The following is a 21,253-nucleotide window of genomic DNA, read 5'->3' on the forward strand; positions in this document are numbered from 1 at the left end:
ATTATTAATACATATGCCCCCAATCAGAATACTGCTGTATATTTCAGGACTCTATGCACACGCCTGGGCTCGTGCGCAGGAGAACCGATCATCTGGGGGGGGGATTTTAACTGTGTTCTTGACCCCAGGATAGATAGGTCCGACAGGAAAGTAGATAGGCCCACCCCAGCGGCCAGGGCTCTACGGGTACTATTAGACGACTATGGACTAGAGGATGTCTGGAGATTGAAACACCCCACGGCCTTGCAGTACTCTCATTATTCGGCCCCTCAACAGTTGCACACGAGACTAGATTACTTCTTTGCTACGCCAGAAGTGACGATAACAACTATACAGGTTGAATACAGAGCAAGGGTCCTGTCGGACCATTCGCCCTTGGTGATGGCCTGGCAATATGGCCGCCCTAGAGGGCGGATTCCAACATGGCGCCTCCGGGCGGAGGCGCTCAGAGACCCGGCCTTCAGAGAAGATATTAGAGAGACGATTACAAGGTATTTTGAGGAGAACACAGGCAGTGTGGAGTCGGCTGGTACACTTTGGGAGGCCTTCAAGGTGGTAGTGAGGGGCGATGCTATTTCTAAATCAAAGGGCCTTCAGGGGGGGGTTTTAGCTGAGCTGGGAAAAGTGGAGAAAGAATTGGAGCGTGAATGTACCAGAGGGGGAGGGGACACAGACCTAGTACTCGAATTACAACAACGATGCTCAGAGCTTTGGGAGCGGCTTTGTGACCTCAATTACAGGAAATACGTAGAGAGGCAACATGCAGGAGGTGACAAAACGGGTCGCCTACTGGCATGGCTCTACAAGAGGGAAACCCCCAGGGCCCCGGTCATGATGATAGAAAGGGAAGACGGAGAGGAGGCTCACACTCAGGAAGAGGTTAACGCTGCTTTCTTAGATTATTATAAAGCGCTGTATGAGGACAAAGGGGAAGACAATCTGGATAGAATCAGGGACGCACTGGAAGATATAGAACTGCCCAGGATTAGCGCAGAGGAAAGGGAGGAGTTAGATGGCCCCATTACGCTAGATGAACTGGAAGAGGTGGTGAAACGGCTGCCTACTTGCAAGACCCCGGGCACTGATGGACTCCCGAGTGAGTTCTACAAAACGTATAGCGCAGAGATACTCCCCCCTATGCTTGAGATGTACAACGAATCATTCGAGGGAGGCCGATTGCCAGACACGCTCAGAGAAGCGCTGATCGTACCACTGCCCAAGCCTAACAAGCCGAGACAACACTGTGGATCGTACAGACCGCTGTCGATGTTAAACCAAGACAGTAAGATTCTGACAGCGGTCTTGGCGGATAGGCTGCGCAAGGTCATCGGCAGGCTGATACACTCGGATCAGACAGGTTATGTCCCTGGCAGGAACATAACTCATAATCACAGGCGGCTCCACCGAGTGATAGAAGAAGGGAACAGAAGAGATGAGGAAATGGCAGTGATCTCCCTAGACGCAGTTAAGGCGTTTGATTCGGTGAGGTGGCCATGGCTGTTTGCGGTCCTGAGGGAATATGGGTTTGGGCCAGGCTATATCAGATGGGCGAGACTACTGTATAGCCAGCCTACGGCTAGGGTGCGTACAGGATCAGTGATATCCGACAAGTGGCACCTAAGTAGGGGTACTAGGCAGGGATGTCCTTGGTCCCCGATGTTATACATATTGGCCTTGGAACCCTTAGCGGTATATCTTAGACAGCAATATGACCTGGTGGGCATCGAGGTGGGAGGAAAGAGCCATTTGATATCCTTATATGCCGATGACCTGCTGCTGTACCTAAAGTATCCTGAAGAGAACCTCCAGTATGTTTTGGAGGTCATGCAGAAGTATGCCGAATTGTCCGGCATAGCGGTTAATCCTGACAAGTCGAGCATGTTCCCTCTAGGGTACTATTCGAGGGTCCCCACGGAACGCTTACCGGTATTGCCCGTGCCTTGGGCAGCCGAGTCCTTCCGATACCTCGGAATAGACATATATCACACTGTGAGAAACGAACATCTGCACAACACCGAGGTTGCTGTGGATAAAATCCGTGCGTCTATGCGATTTTGGGAAAAACTGCCGCTAGCGATGATAGGGCGAGGGGCGTTGCTTAAAATGGTTGTCTTGCCTAGACTGCTGCATTTCTTCAATAACATACCATACTTAATAGCTAGGAAGTTCTTTACCAAACTCGACAGTATGTGCAGGGACTTCCTATGGCACGGCACTCGCAACCGAGTGGCGCTGTGGAAGCTACAAAACTTCTACGACAAAGGAGGAATTAAATTACCACATTTTGAGGCCTATTATGTAGCGAGCCAATTGCAATATGTTACACAGTGGCTCTCTGATGAGGAATCTCCCGAGTCCAGATTGGTTGGGACAGATTGCACCCCGTTTTATTTGAAGGAGATTATCTGGGTCACTAGACAAGACTTAAACCTTTGCCCTGGTATGCTGTTACTTGGGTGGAAAATGTGGCGTAGAGCATGCCGGTTATTGGAAAGCCCGGATCCGTGTTCGCCGCAGGTGCCACTGGTTGCCTTGACTGCGGGGGATGGTCAACTTAGAAAATTGATCAGAATGTACTGGGAACCAGTTGGGTTGGCCACGTTAGGAGATATATGGCAAGATGGGGCCATCAAGGATTTTGCAGACTTAGAAGAAGAAGCTGGGTTACATGGGGGCCAATATGTTACATACTTCAGGTTGGTACAGATTATCCGAAAATCTTGGCCTGAGACGGTGTTAGCGGAGGATCCGGATGCCCTGATTGACACAATATATGACATATCAGAGGGCGGACACGAGATCTCCAGATTGTACGAGGTGGTGATGTCCCGAGTGGGAAAGGACTTGACAGACTTGAGACTGGAATGGGAAATGGAGGTGGGGGTTCAGATGACGGATGGGATGTGGGAACGGGCTCTGGGATATCATAAAAAAGTGTCCAGGAATGCTAGATTACAGCAAATCCAACTATATATCACACACAGAGCGTATTTGACCCCCAAGAGAATAGCTAGGTTTGCTAACTCGAGCAGGCAAGCATGCCCGAAGTGTAACGAGGAGAACGCGGACATGACGCATATGTTCTGGTCCTGCCCAGTAATTGAAGTCTTCTGGGGAGAAGTGTCACAGAAGTTGGCTGACAAAGGGGTCTCGATAAGCATTGACACGACCTGGGCTTGCCTTCTGGGGGGGTTCTCCAGACCAAAGAACACCAGACATCTGGGGAAACTGAGAGACCTAGCGTACATACTCGCTAAGAGGAGGATAGCTATGAACTGGAAGCAATGCCGCAAACCAAGGATAGAGATGTGGTGGAGGGATCTCCAAAAATGGGCGGAGGCTGAAACCAGGGTCTGGCAAGAGGCATGCAGTAAATGCGGGGAGGAGGATGTGGGCAACCTAGTAGCCTGGAGGTCATTAATTACTGGTCTGTTTGGGGTACGAGGAGAATCTACTGCCTCGGAGGAGGAAGTCACCCGGCCACACCAGGTCGATACGGAACTACCCTGTGGATGAGCTCTTGGGGGGGAGGGGGGGAGTGTAGTGTTGTGCTTTGTTAAGTGTTTCATTGGTTTATTGTGTATAATGTCACAAGTTTGTTTATACTGTTTTCACTTAAAATAAAATAAAAATATTTTAAAAAAAAAAAAAAAAAGTGTGTTTGCGTTTGAAGGTGCTGTCCTGAAATGCTTCTAAGGTCTAAAGTTTTTATTTTTCTTTCTTGAGTGTTTTGTTATCACCCCTGGTTTGGGGCTGGTATTGTTTATGTTATAAAACACAATAAAATGTTTTATCAAAAAAAAAAAGAACCTCACCCAAAATGTTGCACCGTTTATACTGCACCTTTGACCTTGAGGGGGCTAAAAGCCCAAAGGTGTCGACCACCTTTGCCATCAGGCGCCGAAAAGATGCTTGTGGTTTGCCAGAGGTGGCAGCAGGCATGATGCCGACCTCTGGTGAGATGTCCAGGCCACTTGCCTCCTGAAAGTCAGCTGCTGGATCCACCAAGACACCCTTTCCCCCATTAAACTCCTCTGGGAAGTCTCTCACCTTCATGGGGTGGAAGGGCTCCAGAGCGAGCGCGGCATCACCCTCCTCCTCATCATAAATGTCCTCCAAATGTGACATATATGCCCTTCTTGGGAGCAGAAGAAACTGTTTAGCGACTCTGGCGCCGTTTGTCCAGGACCATATGCGGGTTGCACTGCAGATTCTTTGCCGGCCCCTGCAAATGCGGTGGCATCAGTCAGCTCGGCCGAAGCCGTAGCTGACAGCGCCGGGGCCGACGGCACCAACGCGGCAGGGCCGAACCCAATGGTGCTGATGAGGCAGCTGTAGGCCTTGGGCCGGAGCCGCCAGCACCAGGGTTGGCAAAGTTGACGAGCATCTTCAAACGGAAAGCCTCCCATTCCTCTGCTGAAGAGGACTTGGTCGGAAAAAGTTATCTGAATGGCCTCTTCCTCCTGGGCTTCCTTGGAGTGGTGGTTCCTCTTCTTCGAGGATGAAGACAAGTGATGTTGTGAAGACCTGCCAGGCAACTTCGATCTCTTGCAGTGCTTCTTTTTCTTTTTGACCTTCCAGACGGCGGACCACTTCACAGTACCGCACTCGGCGACCTCGAGCGGGACTCATGATTCCCTCTCTCCTTGTGGAGAAAGGTGAACAGTTTTGCTTCACATTCTTGCAGCGCCTTCGGTTGCATTGACTGGCTCGACACGCAGTCCTGCATGTCGTGGTCTTCACACTAAGGCAGTTAAGGCATTTGCATTGGGGGTCCAACACGAACATTTGGTGCCCGCAATCTGCTCAGGGTTTGAACCCAGAAGATCTCGCCTGATTCGGCATCACGACAAATTTGAGAAGGAAAGCCAGAATTTTCCATTCCAATGAATATTTAGCTAGGCACCGTGTTACTAGAAGTGAGCAGAGTGCGCAGAAAAAAATGACTGAGTTCATGGGACGCAGCACCTCTATATATACTGGCACCAACGTCATATGGGGCATGGGGTGCATAGAAGTGTCGGGCCAAACAGCTGTGGAGCTGTGCTGCACCCCCTGGCGACGGAAAAAGTTTCTGAAGAGTAGCTGCTGCTGGGAGATGGATATCAAATGAAGAATCCATGGTAGGCATGATTCCATTAGGACTGTTATATCAACTGGCTAAGTCAATGTCCTGATCCGGTAATGGATTCCTCAGGAGAGTGGAGGAGGCATGAAGGTAGTGTTTTAACAGTATTAGGTTAAGGAATTGGCGATCATAAGAAATCCCCGAGCCCTGAATAAGACTGGTCACTCGGAAACATCTACTGTGCATCTATACCCATAAGGAGACATTTCCTACTGTTACTTTTGGTCTAAGAAAATGTTTTTGGCAACTTCTCTGAGAATTCCAAAATGAGAAAGATTACTAATACATTGACTGAAATCGTATCCTTATTTTAGAGAACGGAGTGCATTTTATTTGTTTTATGGCACACCTATTTTATATTCTAGATCATGGCCAAAAAACAATTAAAACTTTAAAACGGAATAGGATTAAAGGACTCAAAAGAATGTTTCAGTGTTACTGTTTTCAACAGTTCCTGACCCTAGCCCCACGTACTCCCAAAGCTGCACAGTAAGAAACAAGTTCCAAATGAAATTTCATACGGTCTGAAATAATAATGTAATTTGTATTATGGCAAATTAACGTGAACATTCAGCATGCCGACATAACACATACCATATGTCCCTGAGCACGGGCTTTATTCTGCATAGCCTCCTGCTTCCTTTGCCAGAATTCCTCAACTTGCTTTGCTCTTTCTGCAGCAATCGCTCCTTTTTGCCTGAATATTTGCGACAAATATACATGGGCATATAAAGCTTAAACAGACATTGTGTTAGACATGCAAGTCAAAATATTTCACTTCTCATATATGTGCAGGTCACTTGTCCAAAAAACAAAATTAATATTGTAATGTTAACAGTAAAATGACTAGCCTCCACCTACAACAATGCAGGACAGATCTAGAAAACGGATTTTATTTTAGTTCTTAGCGACAGCCAACAAACTCTACAGGAAGAAACGTTGAAAATACTCCTAAAGATGGTTTGCACCTGAATTAAATATGATTGTTAAAGGGAATTTTCGTTTGTAGGTAATGGTTGTTTGTATCTAGCATGAAGACGCAATGTGACTGTAATCTGAGTCAGTTCACAATATCGATAGGGCTGTGAGTGGACTGGCTGCACTGCAGGTACAACAAAAGGGTTCTACATAGCTTTATTGAAGAAAATTATTCTGGTACTTTTTTTTTTTTTTTAAATGTGGTCAATCCCTCTAGCCTTTACCCCACTACCATTTCTACCCCAGTCCCGACTCCCAACCCAACTCCCCCGACAACTAAAAACATGCATTTACTTCCGCAAAAAGAGATTTTGTCTAAGTAAATTACCAAGGAGCAGGGCTGAAAAATGTGTCGGGCTCGCGGAGGCCCATTTTAATATGCTTGGAGAGAGGGGGCTGCTTACAAAACTGTGTGACACCCATGGGGGTTTAAATAATAATTTAATAGTTACTCACCGTAATGACTAACATACCCTTAGTCCATAGTCCCCTTTCCTCCATACTGGATGGGAGACAGAACCTTTTTCACCAGAGAAACCTTCTTCCCTTTAAATTTAGAGGCGCACAGGGGCGCGTCCCTGGGAGCATGCGCTCCCCTGACTCCGCCCACCGGCGCCATTCCTCAGTCCCCATCGACAATATGCAACATTGCCTAATGACACCAGTATTATTAGGGGGGAGGATGGTGGGACATATGGAGGAAAGGAGACTATGGACTAAGAGTACGTTAGTCACTACGGTGAGTAACTATTAATTACTCTTACATCCCGTCCCCTTTCCTCCATACTGTATGGGCGATTACAACTGAGTGTAGCCCTAGGGTGGAGAGGAGACCCTCCTTAAGCAAACAGGTTTCTCAAAACCGCCTGACCGAAAGCCGCGTCTGATCTAGAGGCAACGACAATGAATGGTGCCTGCAAAAAGCTGAGGGGGTGGCCCATGTGGCTGCCCCACTGAAGACCTGCCACGGTACATGTCGTTGGCACGCAATAGCCATGCTATTGGCCCTGATAGCATGAGCATGCAAATTACCCGGAACTGGCTTGTGCTGCCCCTCATAAGCCTCCTTGATGGCTGCGACCATCCACCTAGAGATGGAGGCCTTGGAAGCCTGATAACCTGGCCTTGCACCTCCGAAAGAGACAAAAAGGCCATCCAACTTGCGGTAATCCTTGGTCCTGTCCAAGTAATACTTTAGAGCGCATCTGACATCGAGGCGATGCAACACTATTGGAAGTTCATCCTTGGGATCGGAGAAGAAAGTAGGTAGAACAATCTCCTCGTTAAGGTGGAAGGCGGATGAGACCTTGGGTAGCAAAGCAGGGTGCGTCCTTGTGAAAAGTGGTGTAGGGCTCTGAGGCCACGAGGACCTGGATCTCGCTGACCCTGCACGCTGAGGTGCGGCCCATGAGCAGAGCCATCTTTAGGGTTACCCACTTGATGTTAGCGGACACCATTGGCTGAAATGGTTGGTGGGCCAATGCACCCAATACCACGTTGAGGTCCCAGGCTGGGTAAGGCCTCTTTATGGGCGGGTAGAGTGTGTGGAGGCCCGCTAGACCACCGGGTTAGAGGAGGAAAAGCGACCCGCCTCTGAACTTTTGTAGGCACCTATAGCTGCCAGGTAAGTGCAGCATGTTTCGACTTGCACTCAGGAGTGTGCCTAAAAGGAGAGGACATCATCCAAAGAGCACTTGAGAGGGTCAATCTCCTTAGAGCTCGCCCAATGACAGAATCTAGACCATCTGCTTTTGTATTGACTCCTAGTAGATTTGCTTCTGGCGCCCTGTATGATCTCGAGTTTAGCCTGCAATGGGTTCAAGTGTTTCAGACTGACTTTCTCAAAAACCACGCTGCGAAGGCTAGCTTTTGAGGAGCAGAGTGGAGGGCCCTGCCCCCCTGCTGTGTCAGGAGCTGGGCCCAGCAGTAGGTGAATGGGAGGCATGTCTGATAGGCTGAGCAACTCGGAGACCCATGGTCTCACCGCCCACCAGGGAGCTGTCAAAATGATGCTGAGGTGACACTATTGCGTTATCCTGCAGATCACCCTGTGGACCGGGGGGGTGGGCGGAAAGGCGTACGCCCGCATGTAGTTTCACTGTAGCTGGAAGGCATCGCCCAGAGAGCCGGGGCGCTGCCCCTGCCAGGAGACGAACTGCTGGCATTTCTTGTTGACGTGGGAGGCAAACAGATCCACTTGGGGGTGCCCCCATCTGCGGAAGATTTCCTCCAGTACCAGGTCGTTCAATTGCCACTCGTAATTGTCCACCCCCAGTCTGCTGAGTCTGTCCGCCACGATGTAGATTTTGTTCTCCAGGGCCCACTCCCACATGCTGATAGCGAGGTTGCAAAGTGGAGGGGATCTGGTACCACCCTACTTGTTCACACAGTACATGCTGGTGGAGTTGTCCGTCTGGATAAGTACTGTCTTGCCCTCTATGAGAGGGAGGAAGGCTTTGAAGGTGTCATGATTCCTGCCCCTCATGTCCCCAGCCCTCCAAGATGTCAAGCTGGAGCCAGGCCACGATCACCTACATGGCCCTCAAGGGCCTTGCCATTCCTCCAAAGACCCACTTGGAGTCAGACTTGGCGCTTGTGGCACCAGACTCACTCACTCCCATAGGTTAACATTGGGGATTGGACTTTTAGTGCATTGATGGGGACAAAATGGATGCCCCCACATATTTCAGTTCCCAGAACTGCATGTGCAGTCTAGTCTTTTGGGTGTGGTTCAGCCCAGAGACACCTGGGATACCCAGAGACTATTTAGGCTGAGAAACATGCTTTGTGTTTTCTGCATCTGCAGCATGACACTCCCCGTGTTCGGATCGGTCTCCAGTAGGCCTGCATCTGTCTTCTGCGCTCAGCTCCTGCAAGAACAAGAACACTGTTAGGAACAGCCTTACCTTGCGGTGCTTCTGCCCATCATTCATCACTTCTTCTGTTCTGCGGGCATCTTCGGTAGTGTCATTCCCATTCCGGCACGCCGCTTCCTAAGGAAAAGGGAAAAGAACAGAAGAAAGGCATTAGTAAGCATTCAGCAAATCTTCGCTTATTTTTAAAGACTTTACGAGCTTCAAACGCTTACCTGAATCCCAGCCGCTCTGGGGGAACTCTGTCTCTGGAACTTCTCATACATCTGCAAGAGGGAAAAGACACTCCAGGTTAGCATGGAAACATCTAGATGCGCCGCATACCGCGCTTACTCACCGCATTTCTTCTTCATAACCAGCATCCACGCTGAAAATGTCACGGCACCTAAAAGACACAGAAAAAGAACTCAGTTCAATACAAATACGAAAGGGTCGCATCGCGCTCTCACTCACCTTCAGCTCTACTCATCTCAGCAGCACGTCGCCATCGATGGACGCCGGCCATCATCTAAGGAAGGAAAGGAACGAAGTTAGAGAACTGTTCAAAAGACTCATTATACTTACCTGTCGGACTCTTGCCAGTGAAGTAACTAGGCAGCAACGAGCCCGTATCAATCAATGCGCCCCTGCGCTGAAAGCAGGACGGAGAGCACACTTTCCAAGAAAACAAGGTGAGCTGTGGATCAAAGGGAAGGGTTGGACCCCGGGGAAGAAGGGGTTCAAGCATACAGAGACAACAGGGAGTTAAACTCTAACAATATTGTGTTTTAGGCCCAGTCTCCAGTTGAGTAGACTCCAGGAAAGGGTTTGAGGTCGTAAGAGATCAGAACAGGCTAGGTGACGTCCCCGTGAATACCAGGTGAGCGTTACAGAGGGCCAGCCATATGGCCTACAACTCTAGCCACTTGATGTGGGACTCCTGTTCCTGCCAGGTCCAGATTCCATGGACACTGTGGTTGTCCAGAATGGCCCCCAGCCCTCGAGGGAGGAGTCTGTCGTGACTGTGACCTGAGGGAGAGGCTGCCGGAAGGGCTTGCCCCGCTGTAGGTTGAAGTCCGCTGACCACAAGAGGAGTTCTGGGTGGAGAGACATGGGAATGTCCACAGGTTCCGATTGTGAGCCCCTTTCCTGATTCCACGAAGCTGCAAAGTGCAGCTGCAGCCTCCTCATCCTGAGTCTCGCGTGGGGGGCTGCCAGAAGGACTGCCGCCATAATGCCCAGTAGGTGTTGGTACCGCCAGGCAGAAGTCACAGAACTGGAGAGGCAGTGAGTAGTAGCTCTCTTGATGGCTGTGATCTTGTCCTCTGAGGGGAAACACCCTCTCAGAGACGGTGTTCCAGATGAGGCCCAGGAAGGTCAGCTTCTGCGTGGGTTGCAGCTGAGACTTCTTGAGATTGAAAGTAAAAACGGTATCGTACAAAAATGTCGCCCTCATTTGTGCGCCCCCACAGTCACTGCGACTTTGGAGGCGCTCAAAATGAGGGTGACATTTACTGCATCCAAGCAGAGCGGGGTTTGCAGGGGTGTCCCCGCTTTTCCTGGGCGCAGTAACGGGGGTCAGGGGTTGCGGGGGTGTCCATGGATATGGGAAGAGAGGTTGCTGGACTGAAGATTTTCTCCCTGGCCCTGTGTTGATTCTCAGGGTACAAGTTGAGTTTACATTTGGGTTGACTGCGTCCGCTCACTTTTTTCACAGTGCCAACTCCATCCCCCTTGGATGTTTTTGAGGCCAGCATACAAAAAAGGTTGTTTTCTCCAACCAGGATTTGAACCCACAAAACCACATGAAAGTGCCCCCAAAGCACACATCTTGTATTGGTATTTTGCTTTCCATAGAATATTTCAATATAGATTTTTGGGTTAAAAGGTGCACAACTTTTACACTTTGCCAGCAGTGTACTGGGAAAATCTCCTCTAGATGTTTTTTTCTCCGGGTATTGTTGATTTATTTTGTAAAAGACAATGTTCATTTCTATTTTGAATTTTCTTCCATTAGGAAAGGCCAGTTGAATTAAATGTGCATATTTTACTGTAGGATACGTTCAGTCCCTGTGTGTATGTTAATGAAACCCACAATTTTTCTGGACTTGACACCTATTGATGACATTTGAAGACATACGGAATCGCTTACTCCGACTGCCTTAGTACCTTTCGGGTAAATAGGCTTTGTTACGATAACACTATCTTGCAGCAAAATAACTTTGCCTGGCCCAGGACCAATCCCTGCCCTTACATCCTTGTAACGTGCAGTCACCTTAGGTATGTTTGGCATACTTAGCGGTGATCTTCATTACTCTTTGCTCTGCTCTTCCTCATCACAGTATTTTCTTTTGAGGTCCCCATCTCTACAAATGATTCAGCTCACTCTGTCAGCTACTCCAAAATAAGCCTCACTCATGATATTGCTACAACCGTAATATTAACAGTTAAAATTCAGATATTGAGCGTCAGTTTATCTGATCCCTACGGACATTAATGAAAAATTCTTTTGTTTACATCATTTTCCACGAGGGGACCCACACCATTTGCCACCCATGGCCTCGCAAATCCAAGGGCTGGCCCAGACGGCAGGCTAACCCTGTAGTGAGGGGCTAACTTTTAGAGACTGCGGGCATCGCCGGGAGAGGGGCAAACTTTGTGGGTGCATCTGCATATTCTAATGAGACTATTCTAGTCAGCATAAATGTTAAAAGAGATTGATTCTCTGTGTCAGAAACAGACACTTACTTAAAACATTGAGAATGAGCTGCCTGCCGTCTCCCATGTCCTGCTCACTCCCCTGACATGCAAGTACCAAGTCACTCATCATGATTTCAATTTCCTAAAAATGTATGCATACAATTCAGGCACTAACAGTGAAATGCGCTAAATTATTACTAATTGCCAGGCCTTTGTTAAAAGTGCACCCCTCCCACCCCAAGAACTGTTTATCGGGTCTTGTAATGCTATGGCATTGAAGTTCAGTCAGGTCAACGCAACGCAGCCCTACATTTCGGATGTCAAGGTCGGGGGAAGGGGGAATAAAGCATGGTCTGCTCAATGGCTGTGCACCACTGTTTGCATGGGTTATTGTGTATGTAATTAACATATGAATGTTGTGGGCACACACTGCATTGCAATGGAATGGAGTGTGAGTAGGCGAGTGTGTACAAGCATATGTGTGTTGACTTTTGTGCCTGAATTAATGATAAATAATGCATGGTTTGTTTGTTCTGGGTGGAATTAATTTTGTGAATGTTATGTTGTTGTGTCACTAGGTGGGTGGCAGGCATGAATAAAGATTTGTGTAGTTCCATTTTCAACATGATGGTTGGGGGCCCCCTGCTTAGAGCAACAACATTCTGAGGCACCAGTGGGGTGTATATATTAAAATGGTGACAAAGATAAGGTTAATAGCCGCTAATTATCTTGATGCGGCCAGCCAGCTAAATGCCCACTGAAGAGCTCTAAACCATTCTTTGACAGCAAGCAGTTGATGTGGAGGAACCATTGTAAGAAGGCAAAGAGGTGATAACACTTCGGTGTATCCCGTGGGAAGAGAAAACACAGTTTGTAATGCGAGTGCTGCAAAAGTGCGCATTTTAAGCCCCAGAATTAAAACAGAGAGAAATTAATATAATGCTGTGTTACAAGACCGCTGAGTGCTGACTGGCAACATGGGGGCAGGTGCTGGGGGCCACCCCTAAGGCTTGAGGTCTCTTATTTGAAAAGGTTAAAATAATGTGATGCCGTCCATGGTGAATAGGTATGAATTTTGAGTGTGTGTGAGTATGTATGTATATGTGTGCGCGAGAGGTGCAGCACTTGTTTATGGGCATCGAGAAGGCAAACATGAAATATTACATGGCTAGACTCAGACTGTGAGGACTTTGGGGCAGCCAGTCTAGCCCTTTTTTACTGTGACATGACTTTATTCTGGGCATCTTGATAAAGCAAGCATTGTATGTGTTTATAATTGGCTAGACTGGCATTTTTTTTACTGTTGTAAATGCAGTGAAATGTAAAGAGACACTGGTGTTATAACTTTCAGAAGACTGGCTTGTGTTTAGAATAACATTTTAAAGATATGGCACCAGTCTTATGCAAGTTATAACAGAGCGTCGGCAAGGGACTCTTGTGGTGTTGTAGTTTAGCGCTATCCCTCAGAGCCACCATCCACCCTTCACCCACCCTGCCCCTTTCCTGCAGTTGTCATGTCCCCCCCCAACATTTTCAGTAAAATTACTCCACTGACAAAACTGCTGGGTGCCAGCAAAGACAGCATGTAGCATGTGCCCCACCGAAGCACACATTTTAAGTCTTGAATTAAAGTGACAGAAGTCAGCAAAGGCAGCTGCAACAGTGTGTGTGCAAGGCATGCACTTTTAATGTCATGAATTAAAACAAGTAACATGTTGCTGTAAGACTGTCAACACAGGGCAGCTCAGGGGCTCCCTGAGGCTTGTGCCCCATTTCAACTGAAAAGATTTAAAGGCCCAGACACCGTCCCTGCCAGGGACTAATTTACTTCGATAAAACCACAGAATACGAACCAAAGGGCAATAACATTTGCAAAGCTTCCACGCACGGGTAGCCGCAAGAGTCCCTGATTGGAAGTGCATGCAGACATGTGACCTTGTTGAAGCTCCTACAAGCTGAGTAGGTCTGATGAACAGTGCTGGTCGATAGAGAGGACTATGCTGATGATTAGCAATTAATGAAAAAGCAACAAGAACCTAGCAGAGGCCATCAGATAGGAGGAGTGTGGTGGAGGCCCACATTTGCAAAGGCTGTCAGCAGCAGAAACGAAAGACGACGAGGGAAGGGGAAAGCAGTAGACATTGCAGAGGAGAGATGTGCATCATATAGGAGGAGAGTGATGGAGGCCCACATTCGCTGGTTTAAACTTTATTTTCAATACATAACATATAGAAACGGAAAACATCATCAATCATTCAAATTATTACAATATTATTAACCCAGATGTATCAGGCATGTAATCGACAATAAAAATAAACCAAACTATAACTAAGTAATGAATTCACGAAGAAAATAAACAGAATAGAAGAAGAAAAGAGAAAGAAAAAGATAATAGAATGAGGACAGAGAACCATAAAACAAATGTATCAATAAACATTTCTATCAGTTATCAAGTCATCAAACAACAACACTGAAATGGTAAATATAGACGAATTAGTAAAAACTGTAATCATTTTCAGAGACACTACATCCTAAACAAAAGATCTTAATTATCAGTAGACCTCAAGGAAACTTTTCCAAATGTCCCCTGCATTCTTGTAGATGGCTTTCTCATAGATTGAAATGGTGAGAAGCTACTCCACCCATTCATCGATATTGAAAGAGCTGCTTGACTTCCAAGATCTCAATATCATCCTCTTAGTAATCGTACTGGCACAGAGCAACCAAGTAATCTGACCAAAGGTAATGTCATCCATCACAGATGTGTCTCCAAGAATTAGTAAGGCGGCTGAGAGGGGGACAGTACAGTTCAAGACTAATCCCAACATCTCTCATACACACTCCCAGAACTTCTTGGTCTTAGGACAAAGCCAAATTAGATGACTAAGGGATCCTCGTGTGTCCTTGCATTTCCAGCCAAGTTCATTGTCCAAGAGTTGCCTCTTAAATAGCTTAACAGGTGTCCAGTAAGATCTAAAGAGCATTTTTGTTTGTGACACCCTAAGACCCCAGTCCAGACTCACCAGATGAGTAGTTTCACAACAACGTTGCCAACAAATTTTATTAATGTCCTCTCCGAGCTCTTCCGCCCAAATGGCCGGCAGCCTTGGATCACCTTTTTGGCAAGCAAGAGGACAGCTCTGCCAAAGTGTGATTAATTAGCTTACAGAGTATCCAGGCAACAGTGTTTCACACATGTGTGGATGCAAACCCACGTTGCTGCCTGACGCATGTCTTTTACAGGTACACCCTCTTTGAAGAGCCGAAGTAGTTGCTACACCTCTAGTTGAGTGTGCTCTGATGCCCTCGCAGTCATCTTTTTTCACGGCTCTAGAGTAGCACTCAACACAAAGGACAATCTACCTGGAAATTGTTTGCTGTGTCATGCCCTTATCTGTTTTGGAGCCAATGAAAAGTTTGTCCTCCAGTCTGAAATGGTTTCTTCTAGCAATATAAAAACCTAAGGCCCTTGTTGGATCGGGTGCTTGCAGTCTTTTCTCCTCCTTAAAAGGTGAGGAGGGAGCTAAAAAGCCAGTAAACAAAAACATGCTTTCCGATAAGTGAAACTCAGACACTACTTTAGCTAGAAAAGAAGGACGTCCCCCAAGTGTCACCTTATCTTTAGAGAAGATTGTGAAGGGTTGCTTGCAGGGCAAGGCATGCAATTATTCACCCTATGTGCTGAATAACAAAAAGGCCGTTTTTCATGTGAGGAGCCTCTATGTACACAAATGCAACAGCTCGAATGAAGAAGCCATAAGAAAAGGTCAATACTAGATTCAAGTCCCACACCAGCACCACAAAGGGAGTCGGGGGTGGGGAGAGGGGGTCTGGAAAGTGTTTTCCAGGACTTTTAAAAATGGTGTCACTAACGTGATCGTGAAATATGACCCCTGCATGGCCGTGCTCTTAAAAATGGACAGTGGCAACCGGGAGACCTTGCCAGGTGTAGAGGTAAAAGACAATAGCTTTGAATTGTCATACAAAAAGGTATCCACATCATTTGCTCTGCACCTGCTGCAAAGTTTCTTCCAATGGCAGTTGTACATAGCCTTTGAAGCTGGTCTCCTAGCCAAAGGAAACACCTCCATTACATCTTCTTGGAGGTCCCAATCGCTATACCTTAGCCGTTCAGAAGCCAGGAGTGCAAGTTGAACGTGTGCATGCTCAGGTGAAGTACCAGGCCCGTCTCCTGAGTGAGAAGGTCTAGCCTCTTGGAAAGAGGTCACATAGGACAGATGGTTATGTCCAAAAGGTCCGGGTACCACGTTCTCCTGGCTCAATCCGGGGCAATCAGAATCGTGGTTGCTCCGTACCTCTAACATCCTAATTACTTGATGAATGACAGGAATCGGTGGAAACGCATACACAGCTGGAAGTTCCAGTCCCACTACGCATGAATCTGCCAGTGCTCCTCACTGGGGAAATTCCTAGGAGCTGAAAAGTGTGCATTTCCTATTCACACTGGACACTAACAAGTCCACTTGAGGAGATCCCAATGGCAAAAATCTCCAGAAGTACTTCCTGGCACAGCTCCCACTCATGGGAAACCGAGCATAGCCTGCTCAGAGTGTTCGCCGTAGTGCTCTCCCCCTGGCCCCGCCCCAGTGCAGTGAATTGCTGATAGGGAGATCTTGTTCCGTAATGCTCAGATCTAAAGATGCTTTCCCTCTCTGCACAGGGGACGTGTCTCTGCACTGCCTCTCATGTTCATGTAGTGCATGGCCGCTGTGTTGTTCTTCATGGTCAGGACAATCTTCCCCTGTATGGAGAGCGGAAAAGGCCATCAGCACCATTCTGATTGTCCTCAGTTTTAATGGGTCTATTTGCAGTATTGTATACACCAGGGACCGCAGCCCACTCACTGTCAACTTGTTCAGGTGAGCGCCCCAGCCATTCAGCGGCGTGTCCATTGTCACTGTCGCTTTCAACCACGGTTGCCAAAATGATTCTCTCACCATCACGATCTCCATGTGAGTCCACCACAGGAGATCCTGTGCAACTCTGCTCGCGACTTAAGTCATGTCTGTCATACTGCCATCGAGATCTGAGGGCCCACAGGGCTTCCAGCACCAGGAAAATGCAGCATGCCATGAGACAGAGCAACCGTAAGATGTCCAGGGCTGGCAGATATTGAGCATTTTGGGATCTGGTGAACATCTGTTGGATGGGCAGAGACATGTCCTTGGGAGGAAATGCCTTGTCCGAGGGAGAATCCAGAAGCGCTGAAATTAATTGGAGCATTTGGGAAGGTGTCACTTAAGACTTTTTGTAAACAGAGGGAGAAACAGTCTGTGGAGAAGGTAGTGGGTGCCCTCATTTCCTGAGGCTGGCTACTACTGCCGCCAACAGCTTGGTGAAAACCCTTGAGGCAGAGGCGAGTACGAAAGGCAAAACCCGGAACTGGTAATGGGCATAGTCTATGGCAAACCTCATGTACCTTCTGTGCTTTGGATGGATTGGCACATGAAATTACCATTCTGGTGGTCGAGTGATGCCAACCAATCCTGAATTTCCAGGGCCTGGATAATCTGCAAGAGGGTTACCCTCTTGAACTTGCGCTTCCTGAGGAACTTGTTCAAGCATTTCTTTTTTTTTTTTTCGTTACAAGCTGCAATTTTATTATAGGATCTGGGCACATAAAGCACATCTAAAATGGATGTGTCCAATGCACTTTAATAAAGGTAATATTACAAGGTACAGCTCCTAAGTACAATATAACAACATTCATATTAGAATGGAAATTGGAGTATTTAAAAGACAACATTAAATCTCTTTTTTTTTACAATTATATATTTACAAAACGGATCAAAATACCTTTTCTCCAGACTAAATTAACAATTGAGTGTTCGCAGATTACTTTAGGAGTAAATTCAAAGGAAGGTCTATGGTACAGCAAGAGAAGATTCAACAGATCTCAAAGGAAAGATCACAAGCAAGGTTTTCCTGAAAGTAATACTTGATTATCACTGCAAGCAGCTGATATTCCATCACGTCTATATACCATACATGTAACAGCAGACATGTACAGTATACGTGTAATGAAACTTGCATGCAGTTATATACATAAACAAAAAAGTAGCTTGTTGCCTTTGAGGTTTTGTTCTTTAGTTTAGGGTGTGTATCCTCAAACCACACACGCCCGTCAGCATGAAAAGTGACCCTTTTTACTTTAAGCATTTGGTTTTCTGAGAAAATGTTGATCTTCCTTTGACATCGCAAACATTACTTTTGCTTTTAAACATTTTATAGAAAAATAAGCAGATGATACTCCTCATTCTTGAATAATACTTTCAGGATTACAAAATAAAAATAAATGTTGGACAGTTAAAGAATACAAACTGCACACAGAACACCCGTTTCATAAAGTGATTTGAACTTAAGATGAACAGGAACAGTTGTGATCATAGCTGGAGTGGCGAGTTGTACCAATAATGGTTTGGCAAATGCTATTTGGAACGAGCTAAACTGTGGATGCAGCACATACTAAACCAACCATGTCTAGCTATGAAATGCACGTGTAACCACAGTTTGCTAAAAACTTCGAGGATGCCTGGATTGCAGTATATTCTAAACCTGTAGCAAACATTCATTGTAAGGACTTCTGCCATTCTGTTTTTTCTTGTGTGCATTGGGAGTGTATTGCTTTCATGAGCCATTATAGATTCTACTTTCTACCATTTTATGGTATGAATTGTAGCCTGCCGCCTCAATGTTTTGTACATAAATTTCCTGCACCACTGGTGCAGTGGCTAAGTGTAGGCCACCCAAGGATAATAAGAGTATGTCATCCAAAGTGCAGGTTACATTTTTTAACTGAATTTGAATATTGAACTTCAATGGAAACGATAGTAAGAATGCATCTGTGGTCTTGTCAGTCAACAGGATATTGACAGCAGCGTTAACAGTAACTCCATTAGACGTGTGTCATTGCTTTGATGCCAAATGTCTAAGCTGAAGAGGTAATAACGTGTGGATGAAATATTTTACATTTATTTAACAACACTCTGCACTTTAGGAGAAAAGCAGATCCCAAGTTTAGTACTCTGATACAGGTACCGGTTGGGCATAAAGATAGGATATATACATATATATATCCTATCTATCTAGATCTATATGCTGATCCATAAATATATATATGTATACATATATGCATATAGATGAAGATAGAGTGTATTATACACTGTGAAATTAACAAGACCCAAAGGTGTTATTGTCCAAGAATAAAAGGTTTTGTTTTTTCACAAAAGAAACTTTCTAGCACCACACGTTAGAAAAACACAGATCTAGCACTCCTCGGGTCTAAACAACTAGGTCTAAAATAGAATATATTGTGAAATCGATATTATACAGCATTTTGTGGTATTTGATAAACAGATATAGCTTTGCACTGAGAAGGGTCTTGTATAATATGACTTAAAAATCTATACAGAAAGGAAGCCAAAAAGTAAGTCAGCATACAGAGGAGAAGGAAGAAAACGTATTACAACACGTAGCCAAAGAAAGAAAGAAACGTTCATCGGAGGGTGAGAAAGGATGTGTTAGTGGCCCATTTATGCCTTGAACTGACAAATAAAATAAAAGTTCGGAGGCTCGAGTAGGAAAAAAAAAACTTAAAAAGGTGATTGCTTTTACATGCAACTTTACATACTGTGTATTATTACCTAAGCACAAAGTAATTTGTATTTATTTTTATATTGCTTGACATTCAGTTATGGCTACACTATTATATCCATTTACTTTGGAAACAAGAAAATTCGTAAAGGTCCTGTAAAATGAACAACATTAAAAAACACTTTGCAAAGAAACCACCAAACACTGTAGTTCTGTTAAAATGTAAAGCCTTGTCGTTCAAGCATTTCTGGTGCAAGATTGGTCGCAGACCTCCATCCTTTTTTGGGACCAAAAAATAAAGGGAGTACCACCCCCTTTTCCTTTCCTGTACAAGTTCTGTGGCACCCTTCAACAGACGCAAGGCAACCCTTTTCTGGAACTGTGGGTCTGGAACGTGGTGTGACCTGGAAAGGGGAGGGGCAGAGGCCACTCCAGAGGACAAGTTAGAAAGGGAAGGCAGTATCCCTGAGAGACTACCTGCCGCGCCAATGCATCCTTGGTGATAGTGCACCATTCTGCAGAATGGTGTGACAGACACCTCCCTACCAGAGTGGAATGGCAGAAGTAATCAAAACGGTTTTGCAGCTGGAGGCGCACCGGAAGGCACCAGGATGGGAGTAGCCTGGGTTAAATTCCTACCTCTACTTCTTGCAGGTCTGGAAAGTTTTCTCTGGCACTGGAGAGTAGTAGATTGCTTGCCCTTTAAGACATAGCTGTAGTACCAAAAGGGTTTGCGTTTCCACTCTAAGGAAGTCTGACCAGCTAGTTTTACCGCTGCTCCAAAAGATTCTATTGTGGGCTTGGAGGCCTGCAATTTCTCCAAGCTATCAACAGCCTTTGGTCCAAATAAGTGGGACCCATCAAAGGACATGTGAAGACTTTTTGACTGCACATCTTGTGCAAAGCCTAATTTCCTCAAACAAGCTAATCTTATTGCGACAGAACTTGACACCATAGCCTTTCCGACACAAGGAGTTGTGTCAAGTCCCAATTGGAGGGCTCGACACATTGCCACCTTCCCACCCCCAAAAATATTTTAAAAAACATTCCTCATCTCCCCTACAGGGATATGCTCTGCCGCCTCAGATATTACAGACCATAAAGTAGGAGTGTATTTAGCAAGTGCACAAAAGGAAATAACAACTTGAAGGCCAGACTGCCAGAGACAAATACTTTTTTGGTCAGAGCATTGTACCAATTGTCATCCCTGTCTGGGGGTAAAGAGGGGTGAGAGTTTGCCTTAATGTTGGCAGTGGCTGCCTAAACCAGAAGGCTATCATGCGTAGTGTGTCTGGTGAGGAACTCTGGGACAAAGGGTGCTGTCTTGTATTTTCTTACAAAATCCTTATGGACTTCTGGCTCCAAGCATGGGAACCTTCCATAGCTCCAGTAAGGGATTTTGTGTAGCATTCCAGAAAGGGAGGACGGGTTCCACCGGTGCACCCTTGTCCATAATGTCATTCAAAGCAGATTCTATTATCTCCTTTGCAGGAGGGCCCCAACCCACGAGATCAACCACCATGGACATTCTTTCTCTGGGCTGAGCTTGGGGACCAGACTCTGGAAAATCAACCTCTAGGGAGGAGTCCAGACCGCTGGCATCCTTTAAAATGGATACTAAATCAGCAAGCCTTTCTTCCGCATTTTGGAATTCTTCAAGCAGTTGAGAAGGACCTAAGGGCTCAAACCCTGAAAAGAATCTGGTCATCTTCATCTAAGATGCCCTGTAAGGAAGTCATATAATCCCTTCCATACTTCAGAACAAACCTCGAAGTTGAGTGTTCATCGATGCCGAGAGCTCCTTCGGAACTGCCGCTGGTGTTGCGACAGGGCGTCGAACGCAGCAGCCGACAAGGACAGCGATGGCTCTCGGATTCTTTCTGAGGCTTCCACTCCCAGGCTCTTAAGTGGACAAGGATGACAGTGCTCCAAGACCCCGCCAAATATTTCAGGAGTGGCGAGCTTGACTGTCTTCTTCATT

At 46.3% G+C, this 21,253-nt stretch overlaps 1 protein-coding gene across 4 annotated transcripts in view; it reads right to left on the reverse strand.

Moving 5' to 3' along the window:
- Positions 1-21,253, reverse strand: part of NEK1 (NIMA related kinase 1) — a 2,768,493-nt gene that overhangs the window by 1,484,674 nt on the left and 1,262,566 nt on the right. For all 4 annotated transcript variants that reach the window (XM_069631399.1, XM_069631400.1, XM_069631397.1 and 1 more), the window contains one exon: positions 5,723-5,825. In XM_069631399.1, the coding sequence (XP_069487500.1) occupies positions 5,723-5,825 (103 nt within the window). The remainder of the gene's footprint in view (positions 1-5,722; positions 5,826-21,253) is intronic.

The sequence above is a fragment of the Ambystoma mexicanum genome, chromosome 6q (genome assembly GCF_040938575.1).
Source record: "Ambystoma mexicanum isolate Mex_15411 chromosome 6q, UKY_AmexF1_1, whole genome shotgun sequence".
NCBI classification, from domain to species: domain Eukaryota; kingdom Metazoa; phylum Chordata; class Amphibia; order Caudata; family Ambystomatidae; genus Ambystoma; species Ambystoma mexicanum.